General features: G+C 38.8%; 1 protein-coding gene across 1 annotated transcript; it reads right to left on the bottom strand.

Moving 5' to 3' along the window:
* Nucleotides 1-24,311, bottom strand: LOC144663700 (cullin-4A-like). The gene is made up of 23 exons (XM_078524734.1): nucleotides 23,850-24,311; nucleotides 20,866-21,085; nucleotides 20,060-20,129; nucleotides 19,177-19,250; nucleotides 14,739-14,837; nucleotides 14,132-14,195; nucleotides 12,727-12,816; nucleotides 12,458-12,540; nucleotides 12,000-12,067; nucleotides 11,193-11,311; nucleotides 10,435-10,572; nucleotides 10,055-10,109; nucleotides 9,602-9,639; nucleotides 9,424-9,490; nucleotides 8,057-8,253; nucleotides 5,673-5,780; nucleotides 5,176-5,298; nucleotides 4,575-4,680; nucleotides 4,179-4,252; nucleotides 3,563-3,661; nucleotides 3,077-3,130; nucleotides 2,280-2,378; nucleotides 1-1,689 (listed from the first exon to the last, which is right to left on the bottom strand). The coding sequence occupies exons 1-23, from the start codon at nucleotides 24,205-24,207 to the stop codon at nucleotides 1,594-1,596; spliced, it is 2,499 nt and encodes an 832-aa protein (XP_078380860.1). The 5' UTR covers nucleotides 24,208-24,311; the 3' UTR covers nucleotides 1-1,593.
* Between the last annotated feature and the right edge of the window lie 1,022 nt (nucleotides 24,312-25,333).

The following is a 25,333-nucleotide window of genomic DNA, read 5'->3' as shown; positions in this document are numbered from 1 at the left end:
GTAGCTAAAACTGTTGTGTATTTTATTAACAAGCTATTTATTAATTAATAACTCCGATTAGGCAAAGCAAAAAGGGTCAAAATATGTATACACAAAACTATAAGAACATAAAATACACCGGGCCATGGGTCAAATTATTTTAGTTGAGGAGTATTATCACCTAAATATATCTTTGTACAAAAAGAGAGGTGCTGTAGTTATACGAGAGCACTGAACTACGGTGGCAAGAAGTTTAAGACATGTAAACGAGGCGTTTAGGTCATGTGACTTAAAGGCCTCGCTTGCATGTCTGTGACTGCAGGCTCAGTAAAGGAGAACAGCCGTAATGCGCATGCGCTTGACGGCAAAGCGAGCTTCTCGTATCAGGATGTCTACCAACAAATAGAGGCGAATTGCAAAGGAAGACATAGTGAAAGAGAAGAGAGAATGGGAGGCTATAACGTGGAAACAGTTTCCCCATTGTAAAGTCACAGGGTGTCACATCTCTGAAAACTCGTTACAAGGGTTCTTTTCCGATCCGAAATTGAAGAAAAAACGTTGGGTACGAAGTCGATGGAACCTTATTTTCGGAGACCCATTGAGCCTGCAATTTTAATGAAGCGTCGCTAACCAACGTTACTTTCGTTAATCAAACGTTGCGTTACTTTAAGAAAGCCAGTTATCGAGCACATAACTGTTCTCCTAAGACTTTTGTTATTACACCTTTCGTTACCTATGTAGGACTACACAATATACAACCCGACAAGGCTCACGCGTCACGAAACTATACACAACTTGGCCGTTACCACTTGGCTTGCGTTATTGCTGTTTTGGCAACAGTTTTGCTGTCACGTAGTGCTAAAACAGACGCTTGCGGGATCTGCTAAGATGGGGCAAAATAAATGGCACATTATAAGAGTAGCACTTAGTTTTGTTTTTTAGGGTAAATAAAGTCATCTTAGAGTAATTGGGCAGAAAGTTAGAGAAAGGAAGCACAAATTTACAAAATAGTTCATATGCAAACTAAAGAAGTCTGTGTTTTACGAAACAAGCCATGCCTTTGAAGGTCATTCTAACACTTCGTTATTTGTCCCTTGCAAGCAGTAAGGCTTAGCCTCGACTACATAAACATGGTTGACGCGAGCTCTACACGTAATTTCTTCGTGAATTACACGTGTTACGCACATGGCGTGACACTAGAATGCGAAACAGTCCCAACAATTTGCGCTATACGCGAAGCGTGAAAACGCGTGAGTTCTCTCTTCTCGTTCCTCGCGCGAGGGTTCTCGCTTTTGTTTACTTCCCAGCATGTTATTTCTTCTTACAATGGCTTATGAAAATAAAGAAAAAGCAGTGTTGATGTAAAACCAATTTCCCAAAAGAAGTACTCAAAGAAGGTATGGAGATTAGTAGGGAGAGTCAACATTTTGATATTGGCAACTTTTGGAGAGTAAAACGCAACTTTTTTGCAGTTGACGACTAAACAGGTTCACGTAGCAATCCAAGAATAACCGGAAGTGCTGTCGTGTGTCAAGTATCAGCATGTAACCGTATATGGACATTGACAAGGGGTGCCTGAAGTAACGCAATGCACCTGATGGCTGGTTTCCGGTGTCACGCCACGTAGTGGTATTGGTTGGGGAACTCCTTGTCCCTTTCCATATAGTCACGCTCGATCAGGCTTTCAATGCGTTTCTTGAGATCTGTAGGCTGCAATGCAGACAAAAGCATAGTAAGAGATTTAATCAAGTCAAAATTAGCCACTTAACGCATTTGCTTTAAGAGAAGTGGTCAAAAAAGTGTACTCAACGAGGACCTACTTTGTTTAGGGGTGGGCGAGCTATGCAAGATACCACCTGTCTGATGTCTGATAAGCTACATAAACAAAATTTTTTAGCTTCAAAAATTGAGTTAAGACTTTCATATTAGGTGTGCATGAAGCTTGCATTGCTGAAGAAATGGCACAAGGATGTTTGAATCTTTTTCTTAGTTTCTACTCCTGATAGAGTGGAGAGTGGGGGCTATACAAAGAAAACACCATCTTTTAAGGTGGAGAAAGGGGGAGGGGGGGGGGGGAGGGGGGTAAATGAAGAGACCACCTGTCTTTTTAAAGAGTTGTGGGTCCTGTCTGAGTACAATAGTTTTGACCATTTCCTTAAGCTTTTGCAGAAAACCATCCTCGATGGCCATAATTAAACTGTCGCTTTTCTCAGTGATTGGAAATGCGATGAAACACTCTATCTCGTGTTTGTTATAGTGCTTCATCTATGGAGCTATGCAGTTACATGAAGGATCCCTACCTTAACAGGAAACTTGAGCTGGTTGAACAATTCAGTAACGAGGAGAGTGTGACTGAGTGTCTTACGGGTTTTCATGATGCGGACAATAGCTGCGTCGATCTACAACAGAACACATTAGTCACACTCAGTAAGAATGCATGACAGGATGTGTCACACAACACTTCTATTGTCAAGTGTGATTGACTTCTATTGTCAAGTGTGATTGACAGCGAATTTCTCTCCATTTAGGCTCTATGCCCAATAATAACTGTTTCAAAAATTTCTTTAATGGTTATCATTTTGTTTCTCTTAGCCGGCGGGACCTTGGCACGAGAAACGAAGGGCTCTGGGAACACAGGATTTTTGAATTACTGTAATTCGAATTTTTGTGATTGATTGTTTTAAAATAAAAGAGAATTGTTGATCTGAAGTCAAAAACGCAATGACTCTCTCATACATTATATACAAGCATCATGACTGCATACATGAAGACAGAAGGTGCTAGAATCTAGGACTGGAAATCCTGTGTCTCCAGAGCCCTTCGTGTCTCGTACGAAGGACTCGCCAACTAAGAGAACCGAAAAGGGCTATGGGGACAAAAATGAACATTTTGATAAAATAGCAAATGCTGTTTTTTGGTAAATCACAGACGCACGGCCAATCTTTCTAACCCCTGTTCGGCCACGCACAAGTAAGCCGACTGTTTCGCAGTGTGATACAACATGCATACCGCAAAATCAATTACTGAGTACACCAACAGCCAAACGTACGAATAACAGTGAGTTAGACATGGAACAAGGGCACGATATTCCACATACCTGGTACTGACGATCTTGGAACACTCTCTCTGTTGTGTTAACGTTTTCCTCTTGCTAAAAAAGATAACATATAACAAGTAAATACACAAGCGATTACTTTTCGGAGGCCTTCAATTCCGCGATTTATTTTTACCCTCGCGAAGGTTTACTTCCGAAAAGATAAGTAACAGTAGAGTAGATAAGTGATACCAAGTCAACCTCGAGTTAAGTAAATGGGAATTTGCACTGGCATGTCCACAAAGTTGGTCCCCATCCATTTTTTCCAGGATTCACTTGGAATTTAGAAGTGTTGGTTTTTGTGGAGGGAGAAGACTGAAAAAAAAAAAACCGCGAAGCAAGGACGAGAACTAATAACAAACTCAACCCACGTAAGACGCCGGGGCTGGAAATCGAACGCAGCCTCATTGGTGGAAGGCGAGCGCTCTCACCACTGCACCATCCCTGCTCCCCTGTTTTACATGTACATAGTCTAGTTTATTATCTCACCGTTTCTTTCATCTGTATCTGGTTAATTTTGATTCGACAGAGTTTGTGCTTAAACTCGCTATTGAAAAAGAACATATCGCCGTCGTCAACATCACGGCCCTGAAAAAAATGTAGAAAAACGAAACAAGATTAGATGAAAGGAAAATACTCACGATAATTATGGCGCAGAGTTTCTATGACAGCTTATGACAATAGGAAATAACCTGGAGACAGCGTGGCCTAGTCGTTAGGGAGCTGGACTTGTAATCCGGAAGTCCCAGGTTCAAATTTTTCTCTCTGACACTTGTTGGATTTGTCTTCGGTGGCCCCGAAGTCAACTTCCCCACGCTTTGTAAATAGCCAGCTGGTCAGCCACTGGCAGTTGGGGTTTTTATCAATTCCCTGTTCTATTTACAATATTCGTTTGCTTGTTTACAGTGTCCCCAGCTAGCACAGCAGTGCTTAAGACATCGACACTTAAATAATGTTATTTATTTTCTTGTTTTCCAGTTACGGTTTAGGGAAATATTATGACTTCAGAATGTGTGCCGCTGAAGCCCGCCTTTGCAAGTCACTGCGGGCTCACGACTCGATTCTGGGGGGCAAAGGATAGCGGTAATCATAGAGTCTTACATACCTTGGGTTTCTTGACAAGAACTCGCGCTTTACCACAAGCAAGAGATTGCAGTGTTCGTCTTAGTTCGCCGTCCTCTGCAAAAATATAAAAACAAGTTACTTGTGTTCTTATGTAACCATAATTCCTCGGGGGGGGGGGGGGGGGGGGAGGGGGGATCATCCGGGATCATCCATAGAAGTAATTTATTCCCTAACAGTAAGTTTCATAACTAATCAAGTATTTGGCAAAACCAAATAAAATAGACTACACTTAGCTGCGAGTCTGTCCCTTTTACCGTGTCTACTTTACATGTAGGTTAGATTAGGTTATGTTAAGTTTGGCTATGATTTTACAAAAATCTTTCCAATTCATTCTGCACTATATTTCTGCATAGTACTGCCAGATTGAATATCTCACCTATCCCTGTGGCTTGCTTGATCTCGTCAAAGACAAATCTCTCTCCTTCATTAAACATCAACAGCACCAAGGTCTGAAACAGCGACACTTGCAGCTCCTTCCTATCCTGCAATATGAGAGAAAAGCAAATTCCTTGGAACTTCTCGTATTAGCTGAAATATTTAAAGTCTACAAAGTAACAATTCCCACATGAAAATAAATTTGCTATTTATCGATCTTCTAACATAGCAATAAAAAAAATTAACTGCAAATTCTAATTTTAAAATCGCACTAAATCTTCAACATTTCTAATTTCTCCAAATTTTAAATTTCAAATCTCCTCCCAGATATCCCCCCAAACCACCCAAAATTTTACAAAATACCGCAAAACATAGATATATTTGTGTAATTAGCAGAGAGTTTTTGGATTGCTTGTAACACAAACAAGATATTAACTGGTGGAAAAACGGCTTTCAGGTGTACCCCGCCTTAAAAATATTTATGACTCTGCAACATGCCATGAATGCAAGAGCACAAATTTACATTTTGCGCCCGAAATGTGTGACATCAAGGGAGGTGTCAGCCCTTATATGGTGCAACTTGTTGTTTAAAGGGAACTCACATCTGCCGTGGGTCCGAAATCAGCCCTGACGACACAGTGACCCAGTGTGTTCTGCCACTGAAGTTTTCTTCCGCCATGTTTTCCAATGTAGAATGTCTTGAATGACTCTTGATACTGAACCATCTGTAATGACAAGCAGAGCTGTTAACTGAGTTCCTTTGAAGGGGCTCTCAAAAACAGTCTTGTGAAGTCGTGTTAGGGAAGAAAACCTCCAGTACAACCCAAAATAGTACCGCATTAACGTAAACCCTATGGAGCTACTTAGGGCCTGTTTATGTGGAGAAACGTTGTCCAAGGTAAATGTGGTTCCCTCATCCCTGAGCCAACTTTAAAAAAAGTTGTCCTTGCTAACTGAGGCAAAACTTGGCCCTCCCGGTTTTGCACATGTTCTGCATCTTGACTTAAAAAAAGTTGCCCGTCCTCACACTACACGCTTTTAAGAAGCACATTCAGTGGGGCATGTCCTTCAAAACTTACTAACAAAGCAGATTTGTTACCTCAGATGGTAGATGCACCTCTACTGGAGTGTAGGTAGGCCAGTAGCCCATTGTTAAGATACTGACCACCATGTCTACACTGCCTGGAAGGTCCTGGTGCTGAAGATACTGAAAGGCAAAGAAATGTAATTTCTGACGTTTAAATGAATGAATTAGACAGAAATTACTATTCTGACGGCACGGTTGAGAGGTTCGCGGGTTGTGATGGGATGCCTAGGTATATATAGGTTTTGGCGGGAGATTTAGGTCATTCTACATCGTCAGTCCTCGTCTTCGCTTGCTTTTCTTTTTTCTTTAAAGTGTTGTTTGTTCAGTTTTTGTAACTAGTCTATTGAAAAATGCTCTAGATTATTTAGTACCCTTTCTCTCGGGGTCTCGTGCTGCTGCATTAGATGAGGAATACGTTTCCACTTATTTTTGGCCACTTCTAAAGGGTGGTTTTTAGTAGTTTTTCGTATCTGGCGTAGCACACAACTTTCTTTCACACAACTCTTAGAACGAACTGTTGTTTTTTGCTAGATTTAAGATTGTAATCAGGATACATTTTGTATCAGATGACTGTATTAGGATACATTTTGCATCAGATGACTGTATCAGGATACATTTTGCATCAGATGACTGACTGACGCATCCTCAATAAACTCTTCACATTGAATGTCTCGTGTTAGTGTAGTCAGAATGTGTTGATGTCAAATCACAATTGGTTTTCGGTGAATTTTTTTTGTTGAGCTTAGTCGCCCATCAGTTGTAACTATTAAATGACAACCCTCCAAGTTACATGTAAGGCCATTTAAGTCGCCATGGCGACTAAAATTGAGAAGGATTGAAAGTGAGGTTAATTTAGCGACTAAATTTCTTTACTGGCCACCAAACAACCCTCCAAGTTAAGACCATTTTAGCCGCCAAGGTGACTAAAATTTTGAAGCTGGCGACTAAATTGGAACCAAAGTCGCCAGTCTGGGGACTACAATTGAGAAGAAGGATTGAAAGTGTGAGCTTAATTTGGCGACTAGAACTTTTTACTGGTGACCAAACTTACCGTAAAGTTCCGTGTATAAGCCGCACCCGTAGATAAGCCGCACCCCCGATTTGGAAGCTCAAATTTTGGAAAAAAAATATACAGACCATAAAGTTTGAAGTTCAAGTGAAGTTCTATTGGTAAACAATCAAGGGCAAACAAGCACGGTTTCGAGACACTGACACGGTGGTTGTTGCAATGTTTAATATAAATTTAGTCTTACGAAAGCTAAATTTCACTTGTCATACCTCCTTTTTAGTTTGAGTTCACAATATCTTAAACTTGGATGCTCTCTTGATATCATTTTTTCGAGATTATCACTTCTAAACACTCCTGAAACACTTGTAATTCGTTCGAATCGTTCGCGAATGATGAATGCTTAGTAGCCAAGCTCTGAATTGTAGAGAGGAGTTTGGGCATTAAAAACAAACATGGCGGCATTTTCTTCGGAAAAACCACGTTTTTATTTCAAGATTCTTGGAAACTGCTACCCGCAACAGGATAAAAACTTCATGCAGAATAAGAGTTTGTTAATTTAGCAGATGTATTTGCTGTGAAGGTCAATAAAAAACCGAAGCGGTCGGCCATTTGCCTTGTGAGTATTTGCGTTTATCTTGGTGCCTTCTCGCACGCGGCGGACAGACATGATTCGAAGTGACTGGCACGCTTCACTGCAAACAGCTTTGCAGAGGAACTAAAAGGTAGTGAACAACAACAAAGTTTTCAGGTTATTATATGTTTATTCAATGACGTCTTGAGAAGTTTTTTATGAATATTAATTAGGCCTTTGAGAACTCCAACCAGAGATGTTTCCGTAGATAAGCCGCACCCCCGATTTTTGACTTGAATTTAGAGGAAAAAGGTGCGGCTTATACACGGAACTTTACGGTAAGCAGTTGGTGGCAAAATGGCCACTAAGGAAAAAGATAAACTAGGAGGGTTGAATGACTAGGAGTATTTCTACTCTCAGGCTGTTCTGGATACTAGGGTGCTAGTCCATCAAGACCTTACGCTCTCAGTGCTTTTATGGCAGACAAATAATGTTTTGACCCCAAGCTACAAAAGCTTGTAAGCATGTAAAACACTTTTTAACAGTGGATGCGTACTGTGAAATACTCAGAGATACTAGCTGTATAAGCTACTCTTCAAAATCCGAGGGTAAACAAAGTGATGATGATGATGATGATGTTAAAATTTGTGGGGGAAAATTGGTTGACTCCACACCTGGTGATGAATCAGGGTTAATATCTTTCATAATATTTGCCTTTGTAAGGATTATATTTTGCATTTTCGTGAAAACATTTCAAATTACTGGTAATGTTTATATCAACCCTACATCACTTTTATGACTGGTCGTTTCCCATACCTGTTTGAAGTGAACTAACACGTCCTTGGAAAGCTCCATGTCTTTAAACATTCCTTCAAGCTTGCTAGTAAATGCTGCACCACACTCTTGTTTCAGTTTGGACAGCATCGACTTCTCTGCGTCGACTGAAGCACTTTTGCCGACTAACAGTCTCTTGGCCAGATCCTTCTTGTAGAATGCCTCAAACACATCCTTACCTATGAATATAACATACAGAAACTGTTACAAAAGATTGGTCTGCACTGTCAGTGTGTACATGGTGCCTATGGTATAAAGACTGCATCAGGCCTTGGTTTGCCATACTGTAGACTTGCCCACAAGTCGAGCTCACAGAGTGCAAAAGCAAGGGCGAAGCAGGCGACGAGCTTGCACTAAGTTCTTCTAGCACCAAACAGGAAACAATAAGCGAACGACTTTTAGAAAGTCTGACCATACCGCCAAAGCATGACATGACAAGAAAAAAATATTTATTCCCTTCGAAGGGATACTAGTCCATTGCAGGGCTACCCATAAAATGTGGCAGTACCCATTTTGACATTTACATGTAGGTAGAGAAAAGAACTTTGAGTTTAAAGTGTCTTGACCAAGAATGTGCAATCAGTTAGATTGCTTGATCTGTATTCCATTGCACTAACTGTACGGCTACTGTAATGTACATGTATGTTCCCAGCACTTGAAAAAAGTCCTGCCAGTTGTCCAGGACAAGTATAATTAATTCCTGCCAGGGAAATAAGTTTTCATGCTCACTTGCCCGACGGGCAAAGGCCCAGGTAAGTCATTTACCCACTACATTGTAAAAAGTAAACCAAAGCAAGCATGTAATTACTGCTCTGGGCAAGCACAATTTGAGAGCTGTCTGTCCTGCAAAGTACAAGTTCGAATTTAGGTTTTATTCAAGCCCTGTTACCCCCAGGGAAATACTTGGGATTTTTAGTGATGAGGATGATCAGAGGATTTTTTTGGTTAGGAAGTTTGGCAAGTATTTTTTTTGATTTACATGTAAGAAGGGATGTCTTGGGGTGTTAAAAACATTCTGAAGATTCTTTTTACTGCCTTGGCTACCTAGTTCTGCAAATAAAATAAGGGTGGCTCTTTGTCCACTGTTCCCGATCGAATTGGAATTTAAGAAACATGGAATCAGAATTTGACAAACATGTTTTGCTGTTGATTTCTGAAGGTTCAATTTTTGGTTTAAGATTTGTTTGGGTTATGTTGGAAGCCCTGGGGATTTTATGGGGCCTTGATTTTTGCCCCCATTCGGTAAATCCCCATCACTTGAAATCCCAAGCATCCCCCTGGGCTGTTTCCTTAATCGAAAGTCAATAGCAATGCTGACTTCAAATCAAAGAAATTTCAATTTACATTACCGTGTATAAATCTGAAGAGCACCATTATTCTGTCTAAAAGTTTTTCAAGCTCCTCTTCAGTTGCTTCCTAAAATAATAAATGAAAGTGTTAGTTAGCACTGTTGCACCACTATACACCATGGTAAAAATATCAGTCACACTGCAATTACATCTTCAAAAAAATATTGAGCTGGTTTACCTTATTTCCTGCTCTTAGCTTGGAATCAACAAATTTTGCTGTCAAATTGTAAAGAAGGAAAAAAACATCAGTCAACAATTAACACAGGCCTGTGTGTAGCTTAAAATGAAAGAAACCTAATGTTTCTGCACAAGTTATTACTGGCAAATTCATTAATCCCAACTAAAGGTAATTTTTATAAACTTTTTTATTTGTAATTTTGAACCTTTTTTATTTCACGAGAGCGTTTTTAATTACAGCTCCTGAGCTTTTTGTGGATAAATAAACTATGTCTATGTAGATCTGTCTATGTCTCCTAAGATGCTAGAAAAAAAGTACACAGGTTATGAGAATATGGAAGTGTTTTTATTTATATTTTCTTTTGAGGTCTGATTTATGACTCTCAATAAAACTTGAAACTGAAAAATCTACTATCATGCAAACTGAAAGAATAACTATTTTACAAGCAATTACCGATCAGTTCTGCTGGTTTGTTTGGTCTTTTGTTGATAAATGCTTCAAAAGCATCCTGCAATGAAAGCACAATAAAAATGTACATGTAACTACATTTAATAAAAATATTTTTATCAACCCACAGTTCAAATGTACTTTACATGTACATGTAAAAAGACTGTTGTGCGAGGTCTTTCATGTGAAAATGAGTAACTTATGGCTAAAACTAATTCCATGTAAAATGTTTTGCAAGCAAGCTATTGAATGATTAATTTGCCACATTTAGAAACCACACTTCCTACCAAATGAACTGACCAATCAAAAGAAAGGAGATTTCATGTAAAACTCTTACAATGAATGCTGCACATAGCTTTGAATATTTCACTATAGATCTACAGTACCTTCATTGAATTCACAAATTTTTCACTCTTCATGAATGCATCTTCTATGATGCTGTCCAGTTGTTCTTTGAAGTCTAGCAGATCCTGTACCATGCTTTTGTCTTTTTCAGGATCCAACACAATGCTTGTGCCTTGTTTCTGATCAGAAGCAGAAGGAAAGCAGGTTACATTTTATAAACCATTCAAGAATTCATTGCACTACCATTGAGCAGTTCAAGTTCATTATTCAGTGCTTTCAATAAGCAACGATGGCCAATGAAACCTTTTTTGGTCTACTTTGCTTAGACAGGTTGGCTACTTTTTCCAATAAATTGAAGAATTAAAGAAAGATTCTTTCAAACAGTCAGTTACTCTTCACAAACCAGCTGCCTACAACAACTTTATTGAAATCCCTGACTTTTGCTAGGTGTTTCCTCTTGCTTGTTGGCTTGTTGATGTTGTCAAAAACAAATCGAGTCAAGTTTTTCGTAGGGGCCTTTCTTCTCGATGTCCACAAATTTTTCCATTAAAGATTGCCGACGTAGCCACAGTTACTTTGACATTGTTAAGTCAATAAGAGAACTGACGCATGAGAAAACTGGTGTCCATTTGTTATTAAAGTACCATATTAATTTATTTTTTTATTTTACCATAATAACTTCACTTGAACTTCAAACTTTATTGTCTGTATTTTTTTTCCCAAATCGGAGGTGCGGCTTATCTACGGGTGCAGCTTATACACGGAACTTTACGGTACATGACTGTATTTGCTGAATTACCTTGATATATTCATTGAAAGCACAACACAGTTCATCCTGGCCTCTCTTGACTCTGCTGAACAACTGGTAAAGGAGTGCCAAGTCGCTAAGTCTGTAACTTATCATCAAGCTGTCAAAACCTAACGGAACAAACAAAGCCAACATTAACATGATCAGTTAACTGTGTGCGAGAAATCATTTGAGCAACATGTAAACTTTACTTCCCAAAGTTATCGACATCTAACGAGAGATTATTTCTACCGGTATCTACGCTATTAAAGTCAGAAACAAAATTATTAATTACATAAATTTTTATTAATAAATTATTGATTAAATTATACACAAACAAACACTGTGCACTATCAAGCATTAATTTAGCCCTTTGTTGGAGCAAATAGGAGGCGCAGTGGCCTAATGGTTAGCATGCTGGACTCAGGATCAAGTGGTTCTGGTTCGAGCCCTGGCTGGGGTCATTGTGTTGTGTTCTTGGGCAAGATTCTTACAACTCTCAAGGTGTATTAATGAGTCCAGTAAAATAATGCTGGGGGTAACCCTGCAATGGACTAGCATTCCATCCAGGGGGAAGTAGAAATACTCCTAGTCGCTTAATGCAACAGAAACCGGGATAAGCTCCGGCCTGATGTGCCACTTGGCTTAGACACAGACTTCACCTTTACCTTGGATTTTGTTCTAATGTTCACGACATAGCCGATTAAGAAGAGTACAATGTACATGCATTTTAGAGCAATAATTCCCATAGAATTTTTTTGTTTCACTGTTACATGCATATTAAATCTTCTACTAGTGACGAATGATTGACTTTTATACCTTTTTGAAGAATACTGCTCAAGTGCTGCCCTAACAGCTGTTTCTCGACACAGGGAATGAGAGGTTTTCTAAATAAAACAAAGATACGATATCTATCAATCAATCAATCAATCAATCAATCAGTCAGTTACATGTAGTCGGTCGGTCAGTCGGTTGGTCAGTCGGTCAGTAAGTCGATCAGTCAGTCAGTTACAGGTATTCAGTCAGTCAGTCAGTTGGTCGGTCAGTTACATGTAGTCATTCAGTCGGTCAGTCAGTCAGTCGCTCGGTGGGTCGGACGGATGGACGGTTTGTCGGTTTGTCGGTGGGTCAGTCAATCTGTCAGTCGGTCAATCAGTTGGTCGGTCGGCCGGTCGGTCGGTCGGTCAGTCAGACGATCAGTCAGTCAGTCAGCTGATCAATCAAGCAAAATTCCAAACAAAAAAAACACAAGAACAAAAAATAGAAAACATTTGTACCTTGTAGACTGATCTAAATAGTGAAGCAGTCTGTCATTTTCTTCTTTTAATCTTCTGTCAACATGTGCAAGGTATTTTGGGACCTGAGAAAGAAGCCCAAAAAACAAAAATTAACAATTCTCTTCCACTCTTGTTGACAATACTGCACGATGCATTAGTCACAAGGTTAATGGTCGGAGTAACAATAAATTACATCCCTACATTAATAAGTGTCATTATCCATGTTGCCCATGAACAAAGTACATGTAATGCATTATATTGTAACTTACATCTGTTTCTTGCATATATCTGTTCCCCTCTTCATGATAAAGAGCTTCTGTTGCTTTCAAGAACTTTGTTTCAAAGGCATCTTCATACATCTAGCCAAAGAAAAAATTATTACCCATTTAGATAAGGCATGTTGGTTAAATCTCCTTGCATTGCGGTACATTTGTCAAACGGACAGGCAATGAGAAATTCTCAACTTAGACATCAATCTTTATTTATTTATTTATTCATTCACACAGTAAAAACATCAGTTACATGTACATGTAAGCTAAAAAAATATATAAAAAAGCATGACACTGTTTTACATGATTGCCGTGTGGGAATCCGATATGTCAGAGATTCGATTTACGATTTCTCGTTTAAAGTGCCCAATGGAGCCAATATCCCTCAATTGCTGGGGCAAGTTGTTCCATAAAAGGGCCCCACTATAACTAAAACTTCGTTTTAAATAGTTTGTGTGTGGCTTGGGCAGGTCATGTTTGCCTTCGAGATTTCTTAAATTGTATTCTGCGCGGCGGGTAGTGAATAATCAATGCTTTTTGCGTCTGACGACGTTTAGATAACTTGTCCCACTTGAGTTTTTCCAAAAGGAGGTTCAAGCTTGTATCATAAGGCGATTTGGTAATCACTCTAGCTGCGCGATTTTGGAGTATTTGCAGTTTATCGCTTAACTGGCTGCTCAAACAATACCAAACGGGGCTGCAGTAATCAAAATGCGGTAGTATTTGGGCATTGTAGATTCGTACCGCAGTTTTAGAAGAGATAACACAATGATATTTGTTTGGAAGAGCAAAACACTTTATCTGGGTATGGAACACCATGATTGTACAGCTGTAAATGTTGAATATCACTTTCAGGGCTTGAAAAAGTTGCATTGTCTTGGACAACTAGATTTTCCTACCGGAGAATTTACTTTCATCCTCACTTGCCCAATGGGCAAAAAATAAATAAATAAATAAAAAAAATGGCAAGAAGTCGAGCATGCAACTGCCCCAGGCAACAAAATTTGAGAGCTGCTTGTTTATATTGAATCTATTAATATAATTATTAGACTCCTGATACACCACACAACAGAACATACTAGGTAAAAAATGTATATGAGGGTTGTGGCCCTTCAGGCTGGAGCTTATCCTGGTTTCTGTAGCATGAAACTACTAGGAGTATTTCTACTCCCCCCCCAGATGGGATGCTAGTCCATCGCAGGGTTACCCCAGCATTGAGTTCGCCACTACCCATTTATACACCTGGGTAAAGTGAGGCACTGCAAGAGTGAGGTGTCTTGCCCAAGAACACAGCACAGTGCCCTGGCCAGGGCACGAACCTAGACAGCTCATTGCAGAGTCCAGCGCACTAACCTTTAGGCCACAATGCCTTCACAACAGTCCATACTGCTGTATATTTAATTACCTGCAAGTCGGCTAACATTCTTAACAAACTTTTGAGTAACGTTCTGTCCACTGCCTCACCATGTCTAGAATAATATTTAACAGAATTCTGTTAAAAATCAGTTATATCACACGACATACAGTCATGTACAGCACTTACAATTACAATGTACAGGCTGTTGTTACAAATAATCCCAAAAAATGCCCCATATCTAATAAGTGGAGGGGGACAAGGGAAGCAGGAGCCCGGGAGAAAAGGGGCGGGAAGCGGGAGGACAGAGGGCGGGAAGCGGGATTCTAAAGGTGACGGGAACTGGGAGAAAACGAGTAAAATTTTGTAACATTTCATTATATTTCGCAATGGACATGGAGCAAACAGGAGAGAACAGCTATGAAAAGGGGCGGGAGGCGGGAATAAAAGGTACGAAAAGCGGGAGTAAAAGGTACAGGAGGCAGGAGGTTCAGACCCCCCTGCCCCCCCCCCCCCCACTAATAAATACCCCCTCCAAATGACTATTAAATGTGTTAAAAGCCTACCTCATACTGTAGATGCCCCAAGCCATTTTAAAATAATGATAATGATAACAGCAGCAATAAAATATTAAAAAATTAATCATTATTCTTGTCACCTTTCATTTTCTATCAACTGTAATAAACCATCCACTGTTCTGCCTTGAACTGTTGAATTGCTCATAATGTGTCTTCTGAACAAATTCAGGCTCATATCCCTACAGGAAAAATGACAATTTTTCAGTTTAAGTTTTATGTTAGTCCATTACTGATAATAATAATATTAACCCCTTGCCTACCAAGGCAGTGCTCGAAATTAACTTTTAGGTCTGGTGTTCCACAGGACGAGTAGGCTTAGAATTTACTCGTCCCAGGAGCAAAGCTACTGGTCACTCTTTACATTTGTGACCCTATTTGGGAAAACCAGGCTTAACGAAAATAGCGTGGTGTTGCATTTCAACGAAGATTGAATGCATTGTCAATGCATTGTAACGCTTGGCAAATGATCCTCAACGCATTTTCAACGTTTCTTGACGAATGCTTTAGACGCAAACAACGATCTAAAATGTTCCAGAATGCTTTAGTAATGCTTTTCAATGTGTGGCAACTTTTCACAACGCTTCGATGAAACATTATAGAAAATGCTTTCATATTAGCTCAACGCAATGGCACTCGTGATTTAGATTACAAAAATTAATATCATTGATCAACTGTTGTGTCTACGTTGTTGTTGCGCATACAAATGTAACGTTATACATCGCCATCTACATTATTTTTACTTTGAAAGTATTTACATTTTTCATTCCTGTAGCATTGCAAAAGATAATGTGCTGTTTAGCAAGTTAAAGTTTTAGCGTACTTTCTTGTACATGATGTTTTGCTTGAAGTACTGTGACGTGGGCTGTCGATAACCAGGTTTTTCGCGAACTGAGTTTTTGAATGGGAGAAACATTTCGAGCTTCATTCAGTAGCCAGGGAACAAATGCCGATATATTATGTACGGCCTAAACACATCACGTTCTTTTAGTTCTGTTCGTAGTCGCCTGAACAATTTCTAACTGACACAGATCTATATTTATATATTATTCCGCTCGAGTTGTTGTCAAGTTTCGATCTCCGTTTGAGCGAGCATACGCAACGGTACATCGCACGATTTCGTGAAAACATTGAAGAAATCTTTGGCTGTTGCATTGTCTCCAAGATCTCTGGTCGGGCCATGACGAATTGAAATTAACCCATTGACATCCGATGCGCCCTCATGCGCCGGGAAACAAAACCCGAAATTCCAATGCGCCCACATGCGCCCTGTCAGAAATGGCTCGTTTTAATTGGCTGTAGCTTAGAAACAAAATTCCCCTGGGCATAGAAATGCAGTGAAACGTGACATGCATAAATTAAGCTTTCATTTGAGACGAAACTCGCGTTTCTACGTTTACTGTACGATTTTTCACGAATTTTTCAATAAACATCTTAGTTTTAGACATGGCTTCTGAACGTTTTCAATAATTGACGATAGTGCCGTTTCATCTGGTGAAGATGAAGATCTCTTTGCTGGTTTTACTATTGAAGAAATCGGCCAAATCCGACAAGATCGTCAAAGACGTCGAGAACAACATTTGCTTCGCGACATGGACGACCAGATCGAAGAATTTTTCGACCTTCATAATCAACCACAAGAAAGGGGAGGCGATTGCGGATTCCGATGTTGAGCTATATGCTAGCGAAGAAGAAGAAGAAGAAGACGGCGACGAAAGTAGCGATGAAGAAACTGTGCCCGATAATTCGGAAGATGAGCCTCCAAATGCAGTTCAATGGTCGAACAACTTAATGTATACACAAACATACATCTCGCTTACTGATTCTCTCCCTTCTGTATTTAAAAGCTCCACAGGTTTATGTTGTCCTAGATCTAACATTTCAACAGATTATCGGAACTGATAGCAACGTTTCATTGAATGCTTTCACTGCTGGGCGGTTTCATTGAAATGCGTTGTCAATGATTGAAAATGCGTTGCAAATGTTTCTCAACGATTTTCAAATGGTCTTCAACGTTTTTCGTTTCTGTTGGAAAACATTGCCAACGTTTGAAAACGCAATGAAAATGTTATCAAATGCATTCTCAATGTTAGAAAATGCATTAAACTGAAAAAACGGTACAACGATATTTCCATTAAGCCTGGTTTTCCCAAATAGGGTCACATTTTTTCCCACGTGTAATGGCAAATGCAATAAGTAATTTGCGCCTGCAGGTAAATACACACCAAATTATGATCAAATAATTTAACACAACCATATAATATGCATTTTTTAGTAAGTATTACTACAATTTCTTCTTTGTTACACGTAAGAGCTGCAACGTACATATATGCATCACTGATTTGGCCTCGTGTGCCTTTAAGCAGTTTGAAAGTTATTTGTTCCGATCGTCAGGGAATATTGCGTGTTTGTTCCATTTGGAAATTCCCTGCAAAACTTGCAAAAAGTTTTGTTTTCTTTTTCATCAAACTGGACTGTGGAGCCATTTGTACCTTTCTTTCCACGATTCCCAAAACTTCCGTGTCCTTTTGGTCGGAGCTGCAAAAGGCATTGAAGGTGTTGCTTTCCTCCAAAGAAAGAACTCAGTGAACTTTAAACTGATTTTCGTTTGGACATTTTGACAAATCAAGTTGTATTTTGGAAGAAAATATATCAAGTTGAGCAGACATGAAAAGCCGCCATATTGCATCCCACGATACATTTCATTTCGAATAGAACCCAGACTTTTACCTGCCAAGAGAACGCCTGGCATTTTTTCTCGTTGTTTCGAAACATTCGTTTTCGGAAATTCTTCGTTTGCTTCGACACATTTAGTCCTTTCAGTACACTACAAAGGCAATTCTTTATCGGAGAGCTGTAACTTTACTCGTCCAGAGGACTAGTGGCAAAAAATCTACTCGTTTTGGGCAGTTTTCACTCGTTTTGGACGAGTGGACGACCGTTAAGTTCGAGCACTGCAAGGACGTATATATACGTCCTCTCTGTTGTCACGCAACGACCGAGGACGTATATATACGTCCTCAACCAAAGGACATCACTGAAAGCCTGGTTGTTCGCGATGCCTTGAATAAATCATCCCCGGTTGTTGAGAAAGGTCTGGCACTACTTTCGAAATACTGTACCGCTGACCCAATAAAATTGCTTTTTGCTCGAACAATTTAATTTTGGAGGCATGTGTGTGTGAAGGCAAAATCGACACAGATGAAGCTATTGCTGAAATTTTTGCCGATCGAGACTCTGATGTAAGCGATTTAAGTCACAGCGAACTTAAGCCATGTGATTCTGAAGAGTCTGAACAAAAAGAAGATGAAGGTGGCGAAAAAGAAGCCTCAATCGATCGAAGAAATTGAACCTCCAAATGCACATGGTCAAGGAGTTCGACTGGAAGCTGTACGAGTCATCAATACAATAAAAGAATGCGGAAAAGAGAGAGGAATTCATTTTAAATGCTTAATCTAGTTGTACTTTAATATTTTATCTGAAAAGATGCCATTGCTTAGCCAAATTTAGAATCTCATTAAAAATTCAATATGGCCGCCGGTTGCTCAGTGTGTCTGGCTCTGGTAGGCAAGGGGTAAAATAATATTTATATGGTGCAAATTAACACCTGAAAATAATAAAACACGCCTCACATTCAACATACTCTTTAAAAAAACTTGCCTAGTTAGTTTAAGTAACAAACATAATTATACTGTCTGTAGTGAAATTGATGACAAAGCGAGCAGTTTCCCATTTAAAGACTTTTAGATCTGATGTTGACATTAATGATAAATTCCTTTAATTAATTTTTGCACATGGTACAAAATTAGAAAATATACCCAGTCCAATTTGATATCTGTTGCACTGTTTTTAGACAAGTACAAACCAAACGAACAAAGTTGCCTTTTCAGGTCTAACTTTTAAATCGTATCACGGTGTCAAAAAAAAAAATACATTCACCAAACAACTTGCATTCATTTGGACCGTAGTTACACGGTGATTGTTACTGTAGGTTTTTTTCCTATTTACCAGCAATAATTAAAAGTGTTGCAGTCTAAATTAATTGGAGGGTTGTTAAATAAATAAGCCCCTTTCTGGCTTGCTGGTGTATTTTAGGATAAGGTCCTTGGCCAAAAAAATTGTGCTCAAAATTTCACAGTTGACCTTTAATCTTAATTTGCTTCTCAGCCAACTGTTCATTTTTCAGACAATCTTTCGGCCTCAGGCATTATCCTCCAATATACCAGCCACCTGAAGGGTTTTATTTACTAAATAGTTGCACTATAAACAGTTTGAATTTCTCTGCTTTAAATAACAGGGTTTTCATTAAGAATTGTCAGTAGTAGCAGGAGAATAGTGTTATTTAACTGGAGAATGATTTCTAAAGGTTCCGCATCTTAATAAAAAATAGGTATAGGCTTTTGAAATTTAGCCGGAGAATTCTACGTAGTAGCGGGAGAATTCTCCAATCTCCGATGACTAATGCACACCCTGTTTAATCAGGCTTACTGACAGTACTCATCAATAAAACTTTTTACTAACCATAGGGACAATATTGTAGAGTTCTGTAGAACATACGTTCTATCAAGATACAGAAAAATGCTTCTTATCATAATCTGCAGGAGAAAAAAATTATGTAAATTGAGCAGTAAAAACTACATGTATGGACCTAAAACTCACTTAATTTCGCGAGTACTAAATTTCGTGATTTTCGCGATTTTAAAAAAATCGCGAAATTTAATACTCCCGAAATATAGGACACACAAAGTTTAAAATCGTGAAACTCAAATGAATGTGTTTTATCACTATAGTTATTCCAACATGTCTGAGCTTCATGTTTAGGAGTTTTTTGTTTAATTTGTCCATTAATTATCTCCCACTCTATCAGTCGCACTGTTCAAACTGTTTTCTGTCGCCAAGTTCTTCAAAATCTTGCTCTTGCAGTCGTAGATAAACTATTAGGTATTTAGACTGTTGAATACCTTTTGTTTTGTTATGTGTACATTGTTTTGTTTGCTGTTTTTACGATGACTTTTATATGTCTAATTACAGTTTCGAGGTCAAAGCTTCATATTGAAGAATAGAAAAAATCGCAAAATTTAATACACTCCAATTGTACATTCCTCTGAAAATCACGAAATTAAGTACTCGCAAAATATGGCTCTTAATTTTTCGCAAGAAATTTAGTAAGAATAAGGTAATAACTCTGGCTTTTGTGAGCTACAACATGTAGTAAGCTAAGGGTAGTTAAAAACACTGCCGTCCGGTGTTACACATGCTGGACTTACATGTACTACATGTAAAATATACATAGAGGTTTGAAAAAGCTTGAGCTAATTCACAGTGTGCAAATTTCTTTCTCATTTCTTGTTTTCTGGGAAGGGGGAAATTAGTAAGTTGAAAATGGAATGTTAGTTTTACATACCATATCTCTGCAATGATCTTCCCAACAGTGGTTAAGTTTTCCCAGGTATAACTCACTGTCCATGGCATCAGTGAACATCAGTCAAGGATTTTTAAACCATGTTTCTATTTAGTTTACACTTTAACCCTGTTAGCTGCTACTGACATACAACAACTACATGTACACAATGACATTCATAAGAAAAGAGTGTGCATAGAAAAAAAAAATAGTTATAAATGATTTCAAACTAGCTGGATTTGTATTTTCCTCTGTTTGAAGATTATGGCAATAAATCTAGAACATTGGAAAATACTGAAAGAGTCGGCACTTCGTCAAATTACCATGTGGCTGCTGGAAAAGCCTTTGATTACTTACAAACAAAGTTTCTTTTTAGACATGAGTTGTGTTTTGCTTGCTTTAAGACCAGTAAAATGCAGCTAACTTGTACATATAAACTGCAATATAGCCTGTTCAAGGAAAATTCTTTACTGACAGGGCTTGAGACTTACTTTTTTTACTCACTGGTTTACTGGCTAGTGACATGTTAGATTTTACTAGCCAAAAGTAATTTTTTACTAGTCAGGTACATGTATATTGATTTCTATCAAGAACAGTTGACTTTTTTCGAGTTTTTCACTAGCCAAATGGCTAGTGGGAATGCTAAACCATGTAGCCAAAACCTAAATTTTAGTAGCCTTTGGCTAGTTGGCTACCGTTAGTCTCGAGCCCTGACTGAGGTGTAAATATACAGCATGTATACTGTCACCTATCACCTATCCTCCTTGCACTTCGTGGCAAATAGGGCCATACAGTACTGTAAAGGATATCAAACAAACTGCTGAACATTTGACTTCACATGTGATTCACACTCCGCTTTCAACAAGTCATACAGTGTGGCAGCCATTTTATGCGAGCACATGTTTTCAACAGCTTTATAAAGTTCTTCAGAGCTATAAATGACAAATGTCTTGTTATGGATTGCCTGGACGGCTTCCTTTAATTTTTGCCATGTTGCCTCTTTGAAGTTCTCTGGCAGATTCGGCTTAGCTGCAAGAACAACAAGACTTAGTTTGATTAGCAAGATTATACCTACAGTACAACTGGTTTTGCTTGATTTAGGGATGTCAGCCTGGATAGCGGGAGAGGATTCACATGCTTCACGGTTTCTACAGTGTAGACTTCTTTCGAGCCATAAAATCGTAACTAGCAAATGGCACCTCAAAAAAGTTTTACAATCACAAAGTTTTTAGTCACCAGTCGCATGGCAATTTTTTGTAATGCCTTCTTAGAGTCTCAATTTCTTTTGCTAGGCTAAAATAAGTCTCAGACTTGCAGTTCTAAATAATATTACACTATCACAAAGACTAAACTCTTTCTTGTTACGCACGGCCATTTACTGGTCCTTTTGGACCGGTAGCGCGAAAATTCCTAGAAAATTTGCCTTACTTCCGTTTTCCTCCAAATTTGGACAACAGGAAGCTGATATGATTAGCCAATTACAGAGCGATTTTGGGCCAAGACACTTGAATGTGCCTTACAGTACATGACCAATTTTTCCAAGCGTGTTTTAAAATTCCAACATGGCGGACGTGACTACGGAATCAGTCGAATGAACTTAAACAGCTTTTAAAAGCCGGTGAAGATGGACAGTTAGCTCGAAATTCAAAGCGAAAAATTGAGGTAAATGATCTTTTATTTTGCTTCGCACATGTTTGTGTCTGTTCGCAATATGAGCACATGTTGTTCAAAATGCGACAAAAAACCGTTCGGATCGCCGTTTTATTATGTTTAGAAACTCTCCTTTATCATAAACAATTTGTCCTTTGTCGAGTTTGGGAATTTAAAGCTCAATTAGGGATTATGCAGAGGTGAGTAGCCGCACGTAACTTGAGCGCCGATAAGTCGTTGCCATGGAAACTGAAATGCGATCCCTCTGTTTATGTAAGAAAAAAATTAATTCCTGTTTGTAATTATTTCATCTGGTTTTCGGGAGCAATTTTGTCTTAGAACACGGAAAATGGTTACTTGGACCTTAAAATTTACCCAGTGGAGCGTGTTTGCACTATTTCAGTTTTGCCTAAATTTTGTGACTTATTTTTACTGATTTTTTGTGATTCAGAATTTTTTTTGAAACGTTTTAAGTATTCATGAAGGAGATTATATTTTTTCTAGAAAGCATATTTTGTGCCCTTTCAAATGAGATATTGGAGACTTTATAGCTGTAAATACTTTTGGAGTTATTAAATAAAACGTGCAACATTGTCAATTTTGTATCATTTTTGTTGTGACAACAATGAGTTAAGCACCTTTCTAGAGGTTTTGGTTGAAATGCAACCTTTCAGGTAGCCTCGTAAGTGATCATGAAAACTTAAAAGAATCTTTTTAGGGAATGTTTTCATCTATGTTACTTTGGGAACTCTTCAATATGAAACACTAAAGGTTTGCACTTTGAAAAAGAGATCAGGAGATCGAGGTGAGAAATTAGAGGAGAAGGGATGGTGCAGTGGTGATGGCGCTCGCCTCCGACCAATGTGGCCCAGGTTCGAATCCAGGACCCTTTATATTTTGGGTTGGGTTTGTTGTTGGTTCTTGTCCTTACTCCAAGGTTTTTCACTGGGTCCTCTGGTTTTCTTCCATCCACAAAATTTTTTTCCAAATTCCAGTTCGAGCAGGATTTACGTGGCCCCACAAGATATAGTGTGCAGTGAAACCCAGATATAACGATCCTCGTTATAACGATATTTCCGATATAATGACAAGAATTTAGCGGACCGAACTTAAAATCCTGAGCCCAATATACATGTAACGATAAATATTATCGTTACACAGTCACATTTTATATGCAATAACATTTCGGTAATCGAGTCTTCTCTAACATTTCTAAAAACAGCTTTGTACAATGATATACGAAAATGATAGTGTGTTCTAAGCCTTCTTATCAAAATTATTCTCTTTATAACAATGTTTTACTGCTCTCTTAGCATATCGTTATATCCGGGTTCCACTGTACTGTCTATAAATAAAGGCAATTTATTTCATTTTATCTGATGTACATATTAATTAGGGCTGTTCATAACATATTTACATACTGATAAATAGAGTAACTATTGAAACTAAAACTGACCAACATAGAAACTATAAGAAAGCACTTTCCCTTGCGTTACCGACCATCATATTGATAGGGAGTGAAACTGGTCAATGTGATAGGATGATTTTCGTGATTGTCAGATAAATAAATTAAAATAATTCAGACAGATTTTGTTTATGTTGAGTCTTCACAATGACCCCAAGTCTGTAGTGTACACAATGCTCTTTTATATTTAGTCGGATGAAACTTGTACAAAACACCGCATAAGAAAAGTTTGGCCGATTTCAGCAAACTTGCAATCACAGTTCTGTTTGAGTAAGCCAGTTAAACGGGAATTGAGTGGAAATTGACACATTGATGACACTGTTTTCGTGAAATATGTAATAAACAGTCTGCCCAATTCGATTCATCTTTCAATACAATGATGGCTATAAAATAGTCTTCTGCTGGAAATTCGTACTGTTAACAGATGTATCAAGGAGAAAGTTAGCAGCAAGTACCTGGAGAAACGGAGTGATTGAATATGCAAGAAAGTGAGAATCGACCGCTTTAGCTGAAGGGCTGTTGTTATTTTAGTCACAAAACGAAGCAATTGATTCGCTGCATGCGCACGTTGAAGGAAATAAACAATTTCATTACTTCCACATTTCTTTACGAAATAACACAGTGTAAAGATCCTTATGGCCTCTACTCTCTATAAAAGCAGAAAAACTAAACTCTTACCTTTAAAGTTTTTTATCACAAGCTTCTTAGCCTGGCCTGGCTTGGCAGAATTGTTTGCCAGTGGAGAGCGCTCGTGAAAGTGATTTCCGTAAGCAGAGAAATTCGCTTTTCTTTGCGGCTCGGCCATCGAGGAACCCGCGTTTTCGACGCCTTCCGCAGCAAGCACTGTCTTTTGTTTCTTGTGAGGATGAAAATTCAACTCACTTTGCAGTGGATCGGTGGATGTCTTACACGTTCCGTTCTTGACGTTACTTAGTCGACGTTTTTTCCTTGGTCCGCCGTTTTCCGCCACGCTTGTTTCTCTTTCGTGCACGTCCGACCCCGGAGGTAGGTCAGCATCCTTCGTTGTTGGCAGCATTCATTCCTTTCTGGGCCTAGCGAGGCCCCAAAGTGTAGTAAAAGGTGAAATTATGAGAGAACTTTGAAAAGAAGTGCTCGAAAATATCAAAGCTCATGCCTGCTTTGCTGGAGGGCTGGAGGTCTGGGTCCGGGTAGCCTCGATTAGATAACTTTTTACTTACGCATTGTGGGTAAACACGCGTGTCCTACGTATACACGCGCGCGGACTTCGTGCGAGAAAATACGGTATTTTAGAAACAACCCCCTAAAATTTTTGAAGTCGGCATTTTTGGGGGTTTGACAAGATAAAATTTTTTACACAAAACAATCAAAAGACTGTTACCGGTCGATTACACGGACGACTACCTTCCTTGCCAGGATTATCGGAGGAAGCCGCAACATTTAGGCACTATAATGAGAAGTTTTAATCTTTTGGATTGGTCAATTAATGTTCGTCTTGCTTTCCATCATTGTAGTGGCGCCCGCGGAAATCAGCTTTAGCGTTAGGTGGCTTGATAAGCAAGCAGGCGCATTTGTTGTTTTGTGGATTTCTGGACAAAGATCTTAGTCTAAGACAATGTGCGAGCATTGTAAAATAATCCTAACCAAAATTTCTGAAAGTTATAGAATTACTCCCGGGAACAAACTACTTGCCGAGACATAGAACATGTTCAGTTGTTGTTTCTAAAATACCGTATTTTCTCGATTAAACGCCGGGTCTCCAGGCTATATTTGAAAATAAACCCCTTAATCATTTATTCAAGGTTTAATATGCGTTGGAAATAATGTTTACGTATGTGGCTGTATAAAATAATGAATAAAAATCATTTCTTAGAAACATAGGGCTTGAACAAACTGCTGGAATCAAATAAACGCCGGCTCTATAGGGTCAAGTTTGAAATAAACGCCGGGGGTGTTTAATCGAGAAAATACGGTACATAATTGTATAACATGTCAGATAATTCATCATTCTTTCAATTTCTTGTCCATTCATTCACCCAGCATGTTATTTTAATATTCGTGTTTTGAATACTGTCTAAATGCACACACTCATTTCTGAACATTTCAGAATTTTTTTTAGAATGAAAATTACTTTCCTAAGAGCTAATATGGAAGGAAAATGCACCCCACCTCAGAAATGATGT

This window comes from Oculina patagonica, chromosome 8, assembly GCF_052425735.1.
Source record: "Oculina patagonica isolate OP01 chromosome 8, crgOcupat, whole genome shotgun sequence".
NCBI classification, from domain to species: Eukaryota; Metazoa; Cnidaria; class Anthozoa; order Scleractinia; family Oculinidae; genus Oculina; species Oculina patagonica.
The sequence above is the reverse complement of the archived record's forward strand: the minus strand, read 5'-3'. Positions and strand labels throughout refer to the sequence as shown.

What these genes read in the sequence shown, in the direction of transcription:
- LOC144663700 (XM_078524734.1), bottom strand. Translation starts at nt 24,207, where the DNA reads ATGCTGCCAACAACGAAGGATGCTGACCTACCTCCGGGGTCGGACGTG. An exon ending in TCTACAATATTGTCCCTATG is followed by an intron (nt 14,838 to 19,176) that starts GTTAGTAAAAAG and finishes TTTTTCCTGTAG; the next exon opens with GGATATGAGCCTGAATTTGT. An exon ending in GCTCTTCAGATTTATACACG is followed by an intron (nt 8,254 to 9,423) that starts GTAATGTAAATT and finishes TTATATTCATAG; the next exon opens with GTAAGGATGTGTTTGAGGCA.